The sequence below is a fragment of the Saccopteryx bilineata genome, chromosome 4 (assembly GCF_036850765.1).
Source record: "Saccopteryx bilineata isolate mSacBil1 chromosome 4, mSacBil1_pri_phased_curated, whole genome shotgun sequence".
NCBI classification, from domain to species: domain Eukaryota; kingdom Metazoa; phylum Chordata; class Mammalia; order Chiroptera; family Emballonuridae; genus Saccopteryx; species Saccopteryx bilineata.
This window is the reverse complement of record NC_089493.1, coordinates 243,837,278-243,856,357: the sequence shown is the minus strand read 5'-3', so window position 1 is coordinate 243,856,357 and position 19,080 is coordinate 243,837,278. Positions and strand designations below refer to the sequence as shown.

At 37.8% G+C, this 19,080-nt stretch overlaps 1 protein-coding gene across 5 annotated transcripts in view; it reads right to left on the bottom strand.

Moving 5' to 3' along the window:
• Window positions 1-19,080, bottom strand: part of KCNN2 (potassium calcium-activated channel subfamily N member 2) — a 565,243-nt gene that overhangs the window by 8,741 nt on the left and 537,422 nt on the right. For all 5 annotated transcript variants that reach the window (XM_066274080.1, XM_066274081.1, XM_066274082.1 and 2 more), the window contains 2 exons: window positions 10,866-10,976; window positions 1,064-1,191 (listed from right to left, as the gene is read on the bottom strand). In XM_066274080.1, the coding sequence (XP_066130177.1) occupies window positions 1,064-1,191; window positions 10,866-10,976 (239 nt within the window). The remainder of the gene's footprint in view (window positions 1-1,063; window positions 1,192-10,865; window positions 10,977-19,080) is intronic.

The following is a 19,080-nucleotide window of genomic DNA, read 5'->3' as shown; positions in this document are numbered from 1 at the left end:
CAGAATATTAGCATAATATATTAATACAAATTACTTAAATATATAAAATAAAAACCCCAGCCTCAGTGATTTTTCATCTGCTGTGCTAGTTAGCATTGAGAAGGCACATTTCACTGTATAGCCAAGAGATCTAGGATGTACCCACCTTTCCATAATTACCCTGGGAAGCTGCATGAGAAAAGCCACTTTCCTGAGCCATAAATGTGACCATGACAGCCCTTCCCCATTTGAAATGGCATTAAGAGCAAGTCTGTATGGCATCATAATTGACATCCCTCTGAATGTACTTACGGTGAGGATGCTGCTGGCCTGGGGAGGAAGACCTATTGCTTTCAGATTATCACCAAAACTTGATAGATATATGGTATAACAATGAAATGACATAAAAGACTAATCGCTGGTAGTTTGGATAAAGTCAGAATAATGATAAAAGAGTGCAGGGTCTATAGGGGCTATAAAATCTATAATGAACACGTAGCATATAGAAAATCCCCCAAATCCGATTAAAAACTCATCTAAAAAGTCGAGTATTAAAACCAAGTAGTACTACCTTCCTATAAAGATGCCTGGCAGTGTGTTAAAAAAATCTAGATAGATGATAAAGTGTTAAATTTTTTTCAGGATTTTGCAATAGGTACTAATGAAACATCTTAGAGCAAACTATATGAATAAATATAGATGATAAAGTGTTAAATTTTTTTCAAGATTTTGCAATAGGTACTAATGAAACATCTTAGAGCAAACCATATGAATAAATAAGTTAAATTAAGAAATACAATCTTAACTGAAAATATTGCTTCTAAAGAAAATGAGAAGACATTTAATTACTATATATATATTAAATGACTAGTCTCCCAATAAGAAATGATTTTTAATCATACAAGAAATGACAACTTTTCTCAGGATTTCATTTATAAAATTATTAACATTGCCAGATAACATCTTCTGGGCACAAGCATGATGACGATTTCCTTTTTCCTCCCTCAGGAGAGAAGAATAGCCAAGTGCTGGAACTGAAACCTACAGCTACAAAAGCAGGGTGAGAATGCAAAATGGTACTTACTGATGAATAGCTTGCAAGAATTTTCGTTGATGTTTTCTCACTTTCGCATGATCTATCTTTTTTACTAGCTTTGTATTTTTGTAAATGAGCCATGTTTCCCTGAGTACATTGGCAGCTGCATTTTTCACCTATTAAGAAAACAAGCAAACAAAAAAGCAGTCGATAAATTCCAAAGCAGAGTCCTCGACAACTTGGGAGGGGGCCATCGTCTTCATCCCAATGATCGTGCTAAGTTCTAGCGCAGTTTAATAACTATTTTTTAGAAAACCTATTTGTATGAACCTATAGGTTTTAAAAGATACCAGTATCTGTGTGGGGACAACACTTAAAATGAAATATTAGGGAGCCATTGATATTTTCCAGGGCTGATCTCTATACTTTCAGGGACTCTTTTCATTTAATCACTTTGTTCTTTTTTTAAATCAATAGGTGCTTATTTCTCCACCTTGTATTACAATTGTTCTTTTTGTGTTCATTTCCCTGGAGAAAGGCAAAATGCCAGAAGGCCAAGGTTAATCTTGTCCTTTGGAAGCATGCTGGGTCTTTCTGGCTGTGCACTATAGGAAGAAGGGCACGTGTCCACTGCTGCATGTCCACGGACCCAGTCCTCTAGCCTCCCAGAGCGACTTAGCAAACTGGATGCTTGGTAGCACATTTTAATTGAGAAAATGTCTGTGTTGTCATGATTTTGTTGGTAATTTAAATATACTGCATTTCAAACAAATGGGACAAACTTAAATATGAAAGCATTACAGTAACACTGCCAAGATTTATTGCAGCTGGTGGAAAGTGTGAATACTTCCTAGAGATATTCAATCACTTGCTTTCTTAACATCTTCAAAAATCCTGGGAGCTGATAAAGGGTCCAGCCAAAGACAGGTATGTTCTTGTCCTCGCTCACGCTACAGATTCTGAAGATCCAAGGATTTCATTGGGGCCTCTTATTGTTAATTACTTATTCTAAGTTGTTCCATTCAGTTCTTTTGAGTGATGCACAAAGATGTTCCACAAGGAGAACCGCAGGCCAGTGGGGGACTCGGTAGAGGAAGACATGGTTTCGAGGAAGGCAATATGATGGGGAAGAAAGAACAGTGAGCTGGGCTTGAGCAAGTTCTTGACTTTGTTCTAACCATGTCTGGTCAAGGGGCTAGCGAGTAGACTTTAGTTTCCTCTCCATTATATAAGATTCAAAAAAATTATTATTAAAGTTCCCTTCAGCTCTTAGATTTGCAATAAGGAAGAACCTTAGAATTACAACAAAGTTATGGGCCCACATATGTATGTATATATTTTTTTACATTAGCAAAGAAAAACATCCTCTTTCATGGTGCTGAAAAGTTTTATTTTGGGGTGAAATTGTATCACTAGAACCCATTTTAAGAAAATGACTGGTTTCTTACAACTGCTTTTAGGAGTGACTTTGGTCCCATCCTCTGGATATTCATTATCCTCTGCATGGACAGCATTCTCAACTACCAAAAAAAGGACTGAAACATTAGATGCTGAACACCAGCAGTGGGGATAAGGAATATCACCATTGTCCACAGTGAAGTTCAAAGGTGTTCCAGGTAATTATTGGCTCTTCATTCTTTCAGAAACACATTTCTCTCCCTCACAGCGGTAGGAACCACCCTTCGGAAGGCTTTTCCACCTGACCCTATTATGTCCTTTCAACGGTAAGGAAGTGAATTCAGCATAAGTTGTTGAGGCCTTGGCTTTTAAAAAGACCAGTGCAACATGACTGGTCAGCACTGCCTGGGGTGAGGATAGGCCCTCTCCTGTTTGGAGTGAGAAGGGCCCACTAAGGGAGGTCTCAGCTCTCCATTAGCTGTCTTGAAAAGTTGTAGGTGCTGAAAGACCAGTAAGACCGTGGTGGTGGATGTCCCCTCCTTATTTCATTGCTATGAAACACAGAGGAGGAGCCCAGAACCCAGGATGGTGAGGAAGCTAGAACACTGGGTAAAAACTGGTGGACAGCACACAGCAGTTGAGCACAGCAATGTTTGGAATAGAACCTAGCAACTGATTTTGGTTTGGATTCCCTTCAGGGTGGGCAAAAGTAGGTTTACAGTTCTAAGTACATGAAACACAGGATTCATTCCTGTATTATTATTAAAAATTGCATTATTTTTCATCTGAGCAACTGTAAACCTATTTTTGTCCCACCTTGTAAAGATAGCAAATGCCAGACTACTATAGTCTATAAACTTTTACAAGGGTGATTCAATGCTTGTCCTCCATGTATTTTAAGTGATTCTCTTTGGGATGGTGGAGGAATGGTTGAAGGGGAATAGGGACCTCAATTTCAGGGTTCAGTGGGGTGGGTGGTGCCGGAGGCCTACGCCGCAGTATTTGTATTCACTCATTTTAGTTGACGGGCTGAAATGGAAAATGACTCTTCATTTGAAAGTGAAATCTCTACAGCTGCTTTTAAAACTTGTGAGATACAAGTCCACATTTATGTTGACACATTCCCACTCTAACTCCCTAATAGGTTTTCAAACATAGGAACTAAACTCTTAAAAACATCACATTTAACTGCTACATTTCCAAAATAGCAACCACAAAACAGTATGTCCAAGAATAGAAGAGTGCATCCCTGCATAGTGCCCAGCTGTGTTTCCAGCAGGTCTCTCCAGTCCGCACAGGGTTGAAAGGGCAGCAGACAGGGAGAAGACAGGGTGGAAATCACATCAGTGTTTTACAGGTTTGAACTGTGGGGAATGGTTACATGAAGGTGGTCTGCAAACCCATAGGAAAAACTGGGAGAGAAGAAGCAGGTGTAGGCATTTGTGATCATCAGCATGAAAGAGAGTGGCTCTGGAAGGACAGGGTCCTTTGCACAATTAAGAGCCCTACAGTGAGCCATTTAACAAAGTAACCCTGGAGCCTGACTCCCTTTCCCAGGATGTCTACAAATTTTTAGAGGGCAGAGGCCATGTCATAAACCTTTGTGTCTGCCTAGCTGGTGCTAAATAAACGTCTCCGGGGTTAAATTTGACACTAGAGTCTGTACAATTTGCACTGTAACACAACTAATCACCACAAATGCATATTTATCAGCCAAAGGATCCTCTTGATAAGGAGGTTGTAGAGGTTAGAGAAGGGACCCGGGATCTAACTGGGTCAGTGCATTTCCATTGATTAATTCAGCGTGTTTCTTGAGTTTCTCCCACAAGCTAGATACCATGAATAGTTTGTACGAAGGAGTCATAGATATACCTCAAACATTTAGTAGCTGTAATAATTCTAGTGCCAGCTAGTGGGGCCAACACACTATGAAATAAAACTTATTTCCTATACTTCAAAAAATAAGGAGGGAGGATTCTTCCTTAGCAGGAAAGGACTCCGCCTCCACCCTCCATCCCCTCTCCACACACACAGGGAAAAAGGAGAACAAGACATGTATTTAGCCTCACTAATGCTCAACTCTAATTCAGATCTTTTATCAGAAAAAAATGTGAAAGGCATAATAATCATCATCTATTTTAATAATAATTTGAGAAAACAAAGGCTCTAAAAACAATTCTTACTATTAAAAGTAATACTACATACCCAGATGCCTTAAACCCATTTTCATGGGTATAAAGGATATGAAATGTTATATTGCTGACTCATAAGTAACTATAAAATATTAAGGCCATAAAGTGTGACAGTACTTTATAAACCACAAAAAGCTCTTAAAGCTGATAGACTTTTAACTGAAAATTTGCTTTGTTCAACCCTAAATGACACAAGTAATTACAGCACTGTTTAAAAGGCTACTCGGATTATAGATTTCCTTTGCTTTATATTATTGTGGTTCTTTTTCAATTTCTATTGCTTTGTTTTTTTCCTCTTGCCTCTCCCTTCAGAGGTGTAAGTGTGATACTGCTACTCTTTCCAAATGTAAGGGAAGGACTAGAAGCTCCTTAAGGACTTAAGAAGCAGGACAGTTTTTTCAATAGAACCATTTCTTTAAAATTTAATTTTCAATTAGTTTGTATCATTAACCACAGATGCATATTTATGAGCCAAAGGATCCTCTTGATAAGAAGGTTGTAGAGGTTAGAGAAGAGACCTAGGATCTAACTGGGTCAGTGCACCCATGTAACATGGACGTACAATATTACCGTATATTAGTTTCAGGTATACAAGATAGTGATTAGATGTTTATATACCTTATGATGTGATCACCCCAATAAGTCTAGTACCTGTCTGGCACCAAATATAGTTAATACAGTGTTACTGACTATATTCCCTATGCTGTATTTTACATCCTAACTAATTTTATAACTGACAATATGAACTTCTTAATCCCTTCTTTTCTCGTTAGTCCCCCTCCCCCCACCCCAGGAGGAGTTTCTTGCTTCTCACTCTGAAAACTACAGTCAAATGTTGCTGCACATGTTGTAGGTGATGACTCTAGACTGCTTGGAACCAATGCAGACAGTGTTATTGAGCCTGTGCACCAGGACGTCACGTGCTCTCAGGGGCCCTGCCGCAGCTGGACTGGATGTGCTCAGGGCTCCAACGCTGCCCACCCAGTTCTCCTTGAGACCAGGTACCTGGGATGGGGTGAATGTTGTGACTGTGGGACAGGGCAAGGCCAAGGGATCCACTCATTCTGTGTTTTAACCCACTGGGCTGTTTAACCCACAAGCCAAGGACAATGTGGGAGCTACACAGTAAATCCTCTAAAATTTCTGTGCAGTCACTAGAAGTGACACACAGGAAACAAAATTACATAACCACAGTGGTGTTCTTAATATGGATCTTACTGAGAATTCTTAACAGGATTGGAAACACCCACAGTGGACATTAATATGTATAATTTTCCTTCATGGTACATCTAGCTACTCTAAAAATTATGTCAAATTTCTTTCCAAAATGAAAGGATTCAGGGGCTGAACTCCAAGATTTCCTCTTGGTTCAGACCTAAATGAATAGTAGTAATATATTTCCAAAAGATAGCATAATAAACACTACCTCTGTGAGGTAGTAAACTGCAAATCTACTAAACAGCTGTCATAGTATGCCCAGTGATAAGTTACTGCTACTAATTTGAAATCATCAGATTAGTCTGTGTGCATGTACTTAGGGACCACTTTTGAACTGCAGAATGTCATGTAAACTTTTGGAATTATAAAGAACAATCTTCCTTCATGGTGGTGCACAATGAATACTGTTTTACTTTCAAACACAATATTTTATGTGGTTGAGGAAGTCATAGAAAGAATCAATTTCTGTATAAGATTGTTCATCTGACACTTTATATGTGGTGAATAATTTTTCATGGAAATGTAATTGTTCAATCCAGTTAAGACACACAAATTCTGATAGCTGAAATCTTTTTAAACAATAAATAGCAGCCTTGAATTTGTATTTTTAATCTTTCATGTTAGTAACACTGTATGGTTTTTAGGTCCTTGTTTCTCTTGATTATTCCCCAGAAATCATTATGATCATTAACTTTTTTAGACTATTTAAAAAGTTAAAAATTATAAATGGGCCCTGGCCGGTTGGCTCAGCGGTAGAGTGTCGGCCTGGCGTGCGGGGGACCGGGGTTCGATTCCTGGCCAGGGCACATAGGAGAAGCGCCCATTTGCTTCTCCACCCCCCCACTCCTTCCTCTCTGTCTCTCTCTTCCCCTCCCACAGCCAAGGCTCCATTGGAGCAAAGATGGCCTGGGTGCTGGGGATGGCTCCTTGGCCTCTGCCCCAGGCGCTAGAGTGGCTCTGGTCGCAGCAGAGCGATGCCCCAGAGGGGCAGAGCATCGCCCCCTGGTGGGCAGAGTGTTGCCCCTAGTGGGCGTGCCGGGTGGATCCCGGTCAGGCGCAAGCGGGAGTCTGTCTGACTGTCTCTCCTCGTTTCCAGCTTCAGAAAAATACAAAAAAAAAAAAATTATAAATGAGTCCATTTAGACATTCCACAAATAACCAAATAGAACCAAGTTTCATTAAGTAAACAAAACTCATGAAGTAGATGACTTTCTATAAAATAATGCAGAGAACTATAAAAGAACGATTATTTTCAAATATTGTATTACCATAATGTTGAAATGGATATCTTAAGCCAAAAGTTTACCTTTGGTTTTAGGGCCATTTAAACATTGTACCTAACCTTAGCGATATCTTGCCTATAAATATGGATCTTTCAGCAAGTCTGTTGGGCGTGCCTTCTACAGACCTATAAGAGACACTGGTCTGAAAAAATACTACAAAGTAACTACTGTTGTAAGTAGTAATAAAATTACAGAATTAATAAAGCATTGTGGAGAATTTGAAACTAGACAAGTACTTCCTACTAGAAAACTTTTTCTTTTCTTTTTTTTTTTTTTTTACAAACAATCTTGACTTATAATGGAAGATTATCTATAGGAGGTTATCTAAAGTATAAAAGAACTTAACAACAAAAAACTGTAATATCAGAAAACTTGGTCAGTTTGGGGAAATAAGTTGTGCGCATAAACACCAAGGGATGGTAACCTAGATCCTGGATTCACAGTCTTGTAAAGGGGGCCTGGACTGGATTGTAGAAAACTCGTGAGAAAGAATACAAGTGCTTTTTAATTTTTATTTTCTTTGAAAAGCAGAGGAAAAATAGAGCCTTCATCTGATTTGCTTAAAAGAACAGTACTATAAAAGTATAACATTTGGAGTCCTGAATGTATTTCAGCTCTTATCCTCAGCAGTTAACACAACCCCAACTACATTAGGCACACGGTACACTTTTGTTAAATAAATATCTATTATTCCCAGGAGGGACATGATAATAAATTTGGTACACTCAAAGACTATCTGTTCAAAGGAATTGTCTCAGTCTCCAAAGCTGTGGGTAATAACAAGTTAAGGCAGTAGTTCTCATGCTGCGTGATTTTGTACCCTTAGGGGACATTTGACAATGTCTAGAGGTATTTTAGGCTGTCATATAAGTGTGTGGGCAGAATTTCTGCTGGCATCTAGTGTGTCAAGGCCAAAAGTCTGCTAACATCCAACAATGCACAAGAAAGTTCTGCCCAACAAAGAATTATCTAGTCCAAAAGGTCAATAGTACCGAAGTTTAGAAATTCTGAACTAAAGTAACTAAACTAAAAAACCAACCTAGAATGGGAAGATTTCTGAATTTCACAAAAATCTCCAGTCAAAGGCAGTATATAACAATGTAATATTGTAGATTTTAAAATCAAAGCCTTTGTCTTATCTAAGTCCTAAAATACTTCAAAAATATAGATGTGCAATATCAATACCCCAAAGTAAATTTCAGTAAACTACATATTTTCTTTCTTTTATTTTTTATTGAGAAGCAGGGAGGCAGAGAGACATGCACCCTGACCAGGATTCACCCAGCGAGCCCACTAGGGGGCAATGCTCTGCCCATCTGGGATTCCTGCTCTGTTGCTTGGCAACCAAGCTATTTTAGCTCCTGAGGCGAGGCCATGGAGTCATCCTCAATATCCAGGGCCAACTTGCTCAAATCATTTGAGTTATGGCTGTGGGTAGGGAAAAGAGAGAGAGAGAAGGGGTGGAGAAGCAGATGGTCGCTCCTCCTATGTGCCCTGACTGGGAATAGAACCCAGGATTTCTACATGCCAGGCAGATGCTCTACTGCTGAGTCAATTGGCCAGGGCCTATATATTTTCCTTAGGAAAAGAAAACAAGTAAATATCTTCTTGTGAATTTGTGGAAAATCTACCTAAATGTGACAGTTGGGTTTTTTTATTTGTGATTCTGTTACTTTTTATTTCTTTTACTGTTGAAAAGCTTTACATGCACATATATATGGTGTTTTAAGGTATTTTTCTGCCTAATATTTAAAGTGTGGTATTAATATAATTCCTTTGAAATAATATAATATAAGAATAAAAGAATATAACCTTCATAGTATAATTATTTGGATTATACACAGGACTTTATGGGAGGATTCTTTTGATATAGTACAACTTCTGTCTCTTAAACACAAATTGTACAGTACAGAACTCATTTGAACAAGCACATTATGAGATTCATAAAACATCAGCTACAATTTTGTATCAGATGTGGGCTAATAATGTAATATGTATTTTTATTTCCTAGTGTATCTCTGAAAATGACAAGACCCCTAACCCTCCATATAGCTCATATACCTTTCTCCACGTGTTTTACTTTAGTATTTAGAAATGAGTTTGGAGAATGAATTCAGGAGCTGAGAGAAAACTATGGTATAGATCAGTGGTGGTCAACCTGGTCCCTGCTGCCCACTAGTGGGTGTTCCAGCTTTCATGGTGGGCGGTAGCGGAGCAACCAAAGTATAAATAAAAAGATAGATTTAACTATAGTAAATTGTTTTATAAAGATTTATTCTGCCAAACTTAGCGAAAATCTGACATAAAGTACTTGGTAAGTAATTATTATTATATGCTTTAACTTGCTGTAACTCTGCTTTATAAATTTTATAAAGTAAAGTGACTTCCCTACTTTATAAATCACTATTACTGTGGAACTGGTGGGCGGTTAGAAAATTTTACTAACAGAGATACAAAAGTAGGCGGCAGGTATAAAAAGGTTGACTACCCCTGGTATAGATGAAGTTCTGAAGTGTTAAATCCAGCACAAAAGCATGGCACCTGCATGGCTCTGATAATCTCATATATGGGGACCTACCAACTGCAATGAAATCTCAGAATAGTGTTTGACAGGTAAAACAGGTTTAGCAAGGTAATTGGAATTCATCTTTCCATTTCATAAATATTATCCAAATAAGCAAAATATGCATTAAAGTGACTGATCTTTTAGGAAGCATTTTACCAAATTAAACATGCTTACTTTTACATACAGAACCAAAGTCAAAAGTGAGTAAAACTCTGAGAATTGGAACTCTGCTTGACATGTCTCTTGAGTCTTTTATGGATAAAGTTACCAAATGACAATGTTTTTTTTTTTGTTATTTAATGACAGCGGGATTGAATTCTACTTTGGGATGTGTTTACGTAGCAAGATGACACTGCTATAAAATAATTTGTAGTTTTTTCTCACGTTGGTATTTTGGCATTTCAAAATACAAAGAAAGGTTAAAAATTTAGGGTGGTAAAAATCTTTTTCCTTTTATATGGCTTTCTTCCCTAACGGAATGACTCTGAGCATGTTACCCAACCACTCTGTCTTGGATTCCTCAGTTAAAACCAGGCATAGTACTAACACTTCCCGCATCAAGCTGTGAAGACAAGAGGAGTTACTATGCATGACACATTCAGAGCAGTGGCTGGCACAGGGTGAATGCTCTGCAAACATGTGGTTACTGTTTTCCTCTAGTCCTTATAATTGGACATTGATCTCCCCTCCAGAGGCTGTGCTATTTTCAAGATCTCTATGATAGCCTTTAAGTCATGGAAAGAGTCTGTGTCTGCTCCTACGCCTCTAGGTCCTAAACATTACCATTTCTTTTTCATTTGTCTTTGCAACCCCTGTCCTTAGAACTATGACTGGCTTATAGAAACTCAGTAAAATACTTGCTGAATCACCTTCCCATAAAATTTCTGGATTACATCGACAGTGTGTTCCTTCCTCTTCGATCCAATATTGGCCTCTTCTTGTATACTGCACACTTAAATGTTAAGAATGCCTATTTTTATCCTGGAGTAAATACCAAAGATGTCCAATTATTGCCTAACTAAACTTAGGAAGGGTTTATTCTTAAAATGTGAAAACATGGAATTGGTTCCAAGACTACCTTAACTTTTTAAACCATGCCATTTTAGCTGGAGGTCAAAATAAGAAGCATATTACCCCAAACTGAACAAACCCACAATAATATTCCCTTTGAAGACACAGGGGTGGCGACTTACTCTTTTCGTCAGCTGAGTATCCATCATGAAGTTGTGCACATGCTTTTCTGCTTTGGTAAGCTCTAGCTTCCGTGCCACCACAGCCACCACCAGGGCTGTGCAGCCAGCACCCTGAACACCAGGAGAGAAGAGAACCCTAGAGAGTTATTATTTTTGGTCTCAGCCATATTAGAATAAATTTTTAGCACAAAGTATATAGTATCCAGCAGTAAAAAAATATATAGAATTCAGTGTCTTCAATAAATACTATAGAAAATGCATGGTCAATATGCAATGTACCTTTATACTAGAAATAAAAAAAAAATTAGTTTGCATATGTTAAGAACTAAAGCATGATATGTGAAACAAACACATTTTAATTATAAAATATAGATTGTACAAAGCTACTTGCTGAATAGTCAGAGACTTCTTAAAGACAAGGTCAGTTATATACTTATACATATAACAGGAACAAATGATCAATGAATAAATTAGCATAAAAATACAGAGTAGAAATAAGAATTGTTTATTTCATAATCTCTCAAAATAAGACCAGCAGGACCACAGAAAGATCAGTGATCTGAACCTGGATGACAGATACATGAAGTGCTGAAGGTAAGAGATACCATCCTTCTATTCTAGTGATTTAACAGCACTAAAAAAAATGTATGGGCTAGCTTTATTTTGAAAAATATCAACAGTGGTCTTTTTGAATTATGGCCGCTGTACTGATCCCTTCAGAAGAGACGTGTGATACTCTGTGTGGTGCCCCAGAGGTGATAGTCCTCCTGCTCCACGATCAAGGTGCACCCATTCCGAGATGAGGTGTGGGGTTTTCTTGGTTGATTACATTCAGAGTCAGGAGGCAAGGCTAGGGCACCGGTGGGAGAGCCTAGGCAGGGTCATGCTGCTGTAGCCGCTTCACTAGTCCTGTGCTCTGCCGACCTATTGGTAGGGAAGGAACCACCTGAGTAGCTACATCGGGTGCTATGAATGGGAAGTCCAGAGCTCCAGGCAGAATCTCACCCCTGAAAGGACCACAGAACAGTCGATCTTGCCAAACTGTCTTAGTGGGTGGACAACAATGCACAAGAGGATCCAGGCAAGAGCCCACTGAATAGGGGCACAATGAGATGTTACAGTACTTGTGCGTCCTTCAATATATTGGAATCTTTTAAAACTAGTTTTGAATAGCAACCCCTTTATGTTATTCAGAATGATAGCTGTCCAAGAGTCTTAAACTCCCATGCAGTAGCAGTTTTGCCTCATCACCACTAATAGGTCTAAAAATCACTAGTTATAATTGCAACTCTATACCTTTAAAATGTGGTAGTCTACATAGTCTACATCTTAAATATCTAACACAGAGGAATGGTTATTACCTATAATATATTCATAATATAGCAACTGTATTAAAATGTTATTCCTATAATATTTAAATAAGCAAGTTGGAAAACTATATTTATCATTTGGTCCTAATTTTATTTTTTAAAAATGATTCATGCCTGACCAGGCGGTGGCACAGTGGATAGAGCATCAGACTAGAATGCGGAGGACCCAGGTTTGAGACCCCGACGTTGCCAGCTTGAGTGCGGGCTCATCTGGTTTGAGCAAAGTTCACCACCTTGGACCCAAGGTCACTGGCTCGAGCAAGGGGTTACTCAGTCTGCTGAAGGCCCGCGGTCAAGGCACATATAAGGAAGCAATCAATGAACAACTAAGATGTCACAATGAAAAACTCATGATTGATGCTTCTCATCTCTCCATTCCTGTCTGTCTGTCCCTATCTATCCCTCTCTCTGACTCTCTCTCTGTCTCTGTAAAAAAAAAAAAAAAAAAAAGAAAAGGAAAAAAAATGATTCACATTTGGAAAACTATAAAGAAGTAAGCCTGACTGTAAAGAGATGTTATCTTTCAGTGGTTGAAATACCAGTAACTTATTTTGTTCTTTGTGCTTTTCTGTAAAGTCTACAATTTCTATAATAAATGCATATTACTTATACAAAAATTAATTATACATTTAAAAAGTAACAATTTGTGGTTTTAGAAAATATCTAATTTAACCTTTAGATATCTTTATTAATCTTAAAAAATTTAATGTAGAAAAATAATCTATGAATCATACTCGTTTTATTAATTAATAATAGAACATTTATTTTAATTAATATGTGTAATTTAGCCATTCAGTTACAAACAAAAGAAGGAGCTTTTTGGCTCACTGAATGAGTTGCTGCAACAAATCTGGCAGGAGGGACAAAGTGAGAAGAAAATTTATTCTCAAAACACTTGCCCTGTTTTGCCACACATGTTAATTTTGACCATAGAGACATGGCCTTATTAATGAGCCAATATTATTTAAATATAATATTGCCAGAGGGTTTGAATATCTCCCTTCATCTACCTCTATAAACAAATCAGTATCCTCAGGAATGAAGCAATACTGACTGTATGATCAGAAAAAGAGGGTAGAAGGTATTTAGACATTATGCGGTTTAGCCTCTGATGTTAGAAATGAGTCAATGAAAGCAAGTGATTATCTAGTTATAAACTATAATCAGCACAGATATATTCTACCCCTCTTTACCTCATCTCATAATACTTTCACCTATACTTTTATTTGTAGTCATTTTCATATCTGTGATAGAATATGAAGCATTGTATTTCAAAGCACAAGACTATCAAATTCACCTTATATATTGATAATAAACTCTTTTAATAAGAATGTTTAAAAATTGAGCTATAAGGTTAATTACAAAAAATAAATCAACATTGTTCCTATTTAAAACTGGTATGACTTTTAAATCAGTAGTTCTTAACCTTGATTGTGACTAGAATCTCTTGGAGAGTTTGTCAAAATTCCAGAGCTGAGAGACTGTGTGCCTAACCAATTAAACCCTAATAATCTCCAGGGATAAAACCCAAGCGCCAGAATTTTTTAAGCTTTCCAGGTGATTCCAACAGAGTCACTGCTTCAGAGGAAGCAGGATACAAAGGGAATATATTGAACTCCTAAACTACTTTCTATTTTGAACAAGAGAGCTAGAGGTTTTTACCAGAGCCACTTCATTTACAAAGACATTTAGGAAATGCTAAACAAGGAAAGTACAGGCAGATGACAGAGTACAGGGTCAAAAATGTCTGGGCTGATGTGATGGATACCTGATATTTTGTGTGGAATGCAGACAATGAAAGCAATGTGACTTTAGAACTGGATACCAGTGAAGGGAAAGAATGGCCTTTGGAAGCAGCTACACCTATTTTGTTGGCTTTAAAACATCTGCCACAGAATCTAAATAGTTATGTTATACTGATGAGGGCTTAGCCTGAAACAGAAGCCATCTGATCCTACCCACTATATATGACTTATCTCTTGCTTGACAAGTACAGCAGGACCTTGAATAACGTCATTTTGTTTAAAGTTATTTTCTTATCATGTGATGAGATGCCAGAGGAACTTAGCTCTTGTTTCTATCAATTAGCCTACAATAAGATTGGTTTTGTTAAATGTTGTGTATCACTTACAGTCGCAGAATTTATAGAGGACATTAAGTGAGGACTTCTGAACAGGATCACCTGATGCATGTAAGCTCCCAGGTACTCCGCAGTCAGTGTGTTGCGAGATTCAAGGGCAGTGATGGCTCCTGAATTAGCAGAGTGTAAAAACCTGAGGGGCTTTTATTGCTATGAAGATAACTATGAGTGGCACCTGGTACTCTAAGTTGAATATTGTTCTCCCCTGGCAGGTGGCCACTGCTGAGATCCTTCTGGAAAGAAATCAAGAGCCTAACAGGAGTGGAAAATCACTGGTATCAAGTGCCTCTGGAAGTCAATTTTCATTTGTCTTTCCCTGCTTCTGGCCATTTCTTGCTGAGTGTTCCCCAGCTTCCCAAAGTCTTATGCATGAAAATGAGGACCTTTGTTGTAAACCGGAGATGTGAGTAAATCTGAGAGTTTAGTTATTATTGAAACTATTATTTATATCTCTATTTCACAACCCTAACTGTACCCTGTAAATTGTACTTCAGGCACCACTTAAGGAATTTAACCTTATGATTATTCAAATACAAAGTCCTTTACTCCTTATCTGCAAGTCTTATTTCAATTAGGGAAACCATAAAATCCCCAGGTTCTTAATAAATCATAAGAGGGTTTGATATAGATAGAATTGGGTTTCAAATGACTTATTTTTTCCTAATTTTTAGAGTTATGCAACATGAAACTGGCTCGCCTCCAAAAGCTTTCTAAGTTCAAGGTAAAGCCTGCCAGTACATTAATGATTATAGTAATTTAAGTAATGCCGTGATGTTAATGTCCACTGAGTGTCTATTTCCATGACCATTCTGTTTCAAAAAGTGAATAAGAATGAAAGTAAACATGCTTTCACAACATTTTTTCCAAGGCCTGTCATCATCACAATGGCTACAGAAACAGTTGGGACCAACATATGTTACCGTCTGAAATGAAGATTCCTGTATGCCTTTAACAAGATGAGTCATACTTTTTTCACCAAAGTCAGAAAATGTATCCAATTACTTCTCTCCCAATTCATTTATGTTATTAGGAAAAGCTAAGCAAATCACTAGCCTGCCACTTGAAGATGCTCAGGCAATCAAAAACTAAACAAAGGAAACACAGTGTTATGAAGCCAATATATTAAATTAGCCAAAGAAAACCTATACCATTTTATTATTTTTTTCTCTTAACAAATTAAATGTTGCAAGAAAGGGGGGGGAGGCCTTGTCCTTAGAAAAGGTAAGTAATTATTAATGCTCATTACCCTGTGCCAAACCAATGTGAACTGACAATTAGACAGCATAAGCTCTAGTTGAATCCCAACACCTGCAGAGTCTTACAAAGCTGCCGAATTAAACTGTAGTGCTTTTCTCCACTGTGTTCTTCTCTCCGTCATAGCACAGGTGCTGTAAGTCATGTTGGTCCCTAGAAATTTTTTTTTTTTTTCTGAAGCTGGAAACGGGGAGAGACAGTCAGACAGACTCCCGCATGCGCCTGACCGGGATCCACCTGGCAGGCCCACCAGGGGGCGATGATCTGCCCCTCCAGGGCCTCGCTCTGCCGCGACCAGAGCCACTCTAGCGCGAGCCTTGGCTGCGGGAGGGGAAGAGAGAGACAGAGAGGAAGGAGGGGGGGGGTGGAGAAGCAAATGGGCGCTTCTCCTGTGTGCCCTGGCCGGGAATCGAACCCGGGTCCCCTGCACGCCAGGCCGATGCTCTACTGCTGAGCCAACCGGCCAGGGTCTGGTCCCCAGAATGTTTTCCCCCTTTGGTCCCTAGAATGTAAACAAATTTCAGGTTGCTCATTTTTCCCAAGATCATTTATCACATAATATTTGAAAAATTCAAAGAAGTGACATTTTTATTTTAGATGACCCGGTTATGCTAATCCTACAAATACTTCCAAGAATTATTTTGAAAACCAAATTGGGATCAAGCTTTAATAACTTAAGACCACAAGCCTATGGAAAAGAGAAACATCTTTAATAGCGCACTGACTGATCCCAACCTAGAATACAAGGCTATAGTAATCAAAACAGCACAGTACAATCATAAAAACAGACAATAAATCAATGGAACAGAATAGAAAGCCCAGAAATAAACCCACACCTAAATGGTCAGCTCATCTATGACAAAGGAGGCAGGAATATTAAAGACAGTCTCTTCAACAAGTGCAGCTGGGAAAACTAGATCACTTTGTTACACCATAAATAAGAATAAACTTAAAATGGATTAAAGACTTACATAAAACCCCCAAACCACAGAACTTTTAGAAGAAAACATAGGTAGTAAACTTTCTGACATCAGAAAGTTTTCTGGGGGTGGGGGTTAATATCTCCTTGGGCAAGGGAAACAAAAGAAAGCAAATAAAGGGAACTACATCGTCAAACTAAGAAGTTTTCTACAGTGAAAGAAACCATGAACAAAATGAAAAGAGAACTGATGGGAATGGGTGAAATTATTTATCAATGATCCATCTAATAAGGGGTTACTATCCAAAATATTTAAGGAACTCATACAACCTAACACCAAAAAAACAAATAACCCAATTAAGAAATGCTCAGAGGAACTGAATAGACACTTTTCCAAAGATGACATACATATGGTAAATAGACCCATGAAAAGATGCACAACATCACTAATCATCAGGAAAATGCAAATTCAAACCACAAATAGACACCACTTTATACCTGTCAGAATGGACACCATCGATAAATTAAGTGCAACAAGTGGAAACCCTTGTGCATTGTTGGAGGACTTGCACTTTCGTGCAGATGCCATGGAATACTATATGGAGGTTTCTCAAAATAATTAAGACTAGAACTACCATATGACCCAGCAATTCCACTGCTGCATATTTATATGAAGAAATCCAAAACACTAATTTGAAAAGACAAATGCACTCCTCTGCTCATTGCAGCATTATTTAAAATAGTTAAGATATATGGAAGCAACCTAATCAATAGACAAATGGATAAAGGAGTGGTACATTTATATAATAAAATATTACTTTGGCTATCAAAAACAAAATCTTAGCATTTGCAACACCATATATGGACCTATAGGGTATTAAACCAAGTGAAATAAGTCAGACAGAGAAAGACAAATACCATATAACTTCACTTATATGTGGACTTTAAGAAACCAGATCAAGATATAGGAACAAACAAAATAGAAAACTCACAGATAAACAAATTGATGGTTGCCTGACCTGAGGGTAAGGGGATGAAAGAAGTTGGGGGATGAATAAAAAAGGTAAAGGAATTAAGAAGTACAAATTGCCAGTTATAAAAACAGTCATAGGGATGTAAAGTACAGCATAGGAAATATACTCAATAATATTGTAATAACTATGTATGGTATCAGATGGGCACTAGACTCATTGGAGTGATCACTTTATAAGTTAAATAAATGTCTAAGCACTATATTGTACTTGAAACTAATATTTTATGTAAACTGTAACTGTAAAGTAGAAATATTTTAAAAAGCACACTGAAAAAAAGTTTTGATTCCCTCCTTATTAAAAAGGGTATCTGGAAAAGATTCAACATAATAATGAAATTTATATGTTTTTGGAAATTCCAGAATACTCACCACAGAATGAATCTGCTAAAAAATGATAAGGCTCAAAATATTTCCAGCATTAAATTATCTTCCTGTGTATAATGATGGATCCTAAAAAATTAAACTTGTTTGATACCATATTTATTAGACTATCAGTAGTTAAAATTTTTCAGCTAAATATAGTTAATTTGAAAAAAATTATACTTTTAATCCAAATTAATGAAACAACTTTAAGTTTCATTTTAAAATATCAACTTGTCCTCCAAAAGAAAGGTAATATGAGTATTTGAAACCATTGCCCTTTATTTCTGTCCCTGGGGTTGACTGACACGATATCTCAGAACAGTAAATATATTTTTACTGTACTTGCCTGACATACATAATTATTCTTTCACAAAACAATCAATTCTGGCAAATAAAATTCCATAAAACACTCAACTTTGATATTATATCCCAGGAGACTTTTGCAAGATCTTATCAGGTCATAAAAATGAATAACATGCAGGGGAATTTTGAAGACAAATTCCCTCTATCAAACCTTTGAGGATCTTCACATACAAGTTGATATTTGCTGATAGGATGGTCGAGGTCAACTCAAATGTCCTCATCCTAAGGAAGAGGGGTGGTGATATGTGTGTTTTTTTTGGAGTTCAGCAACAAAACCTGGGCTTGAGAAACCCAAATCTCCCTTAGAGTGATATGCTATTCAGCTCATTTTCATGCTTTGGTGGCTGGAGAGACGGAAGTGACCCACTGAAATAGTTATCAGTCATCCCTAGGTTTATAGCTTCTTACTAGCTATGGTGCCAATGGGAACAGCCATATTTATTTTTAAGATACATTTACTGATTCTACAGAAAGAGGAGAGAGAGGGGCAGGGGAGAAGGAATTATGTATCAACCCAAAGCTGCTTCACGTTAGTTGTTCATTGATTGCTTGTCATATGTGCCTTGACCAGGCAAGCCTAGGGCCTTGACCGGCAACCTCAGGGTCTCAGGTTGACACTTTATCCACTGCGCCACCACAGGTCAGGCAGGAGCACATGTATTGTAGAGATGGGAAGGGCAGCTCTTCCAGCTAAGAGTGCTAATGATTTAGAAAAATTATGTGGAAATGTAGAGACAACAAGTGGGACGCTAGAAGGTCACAAATTCTAGCTA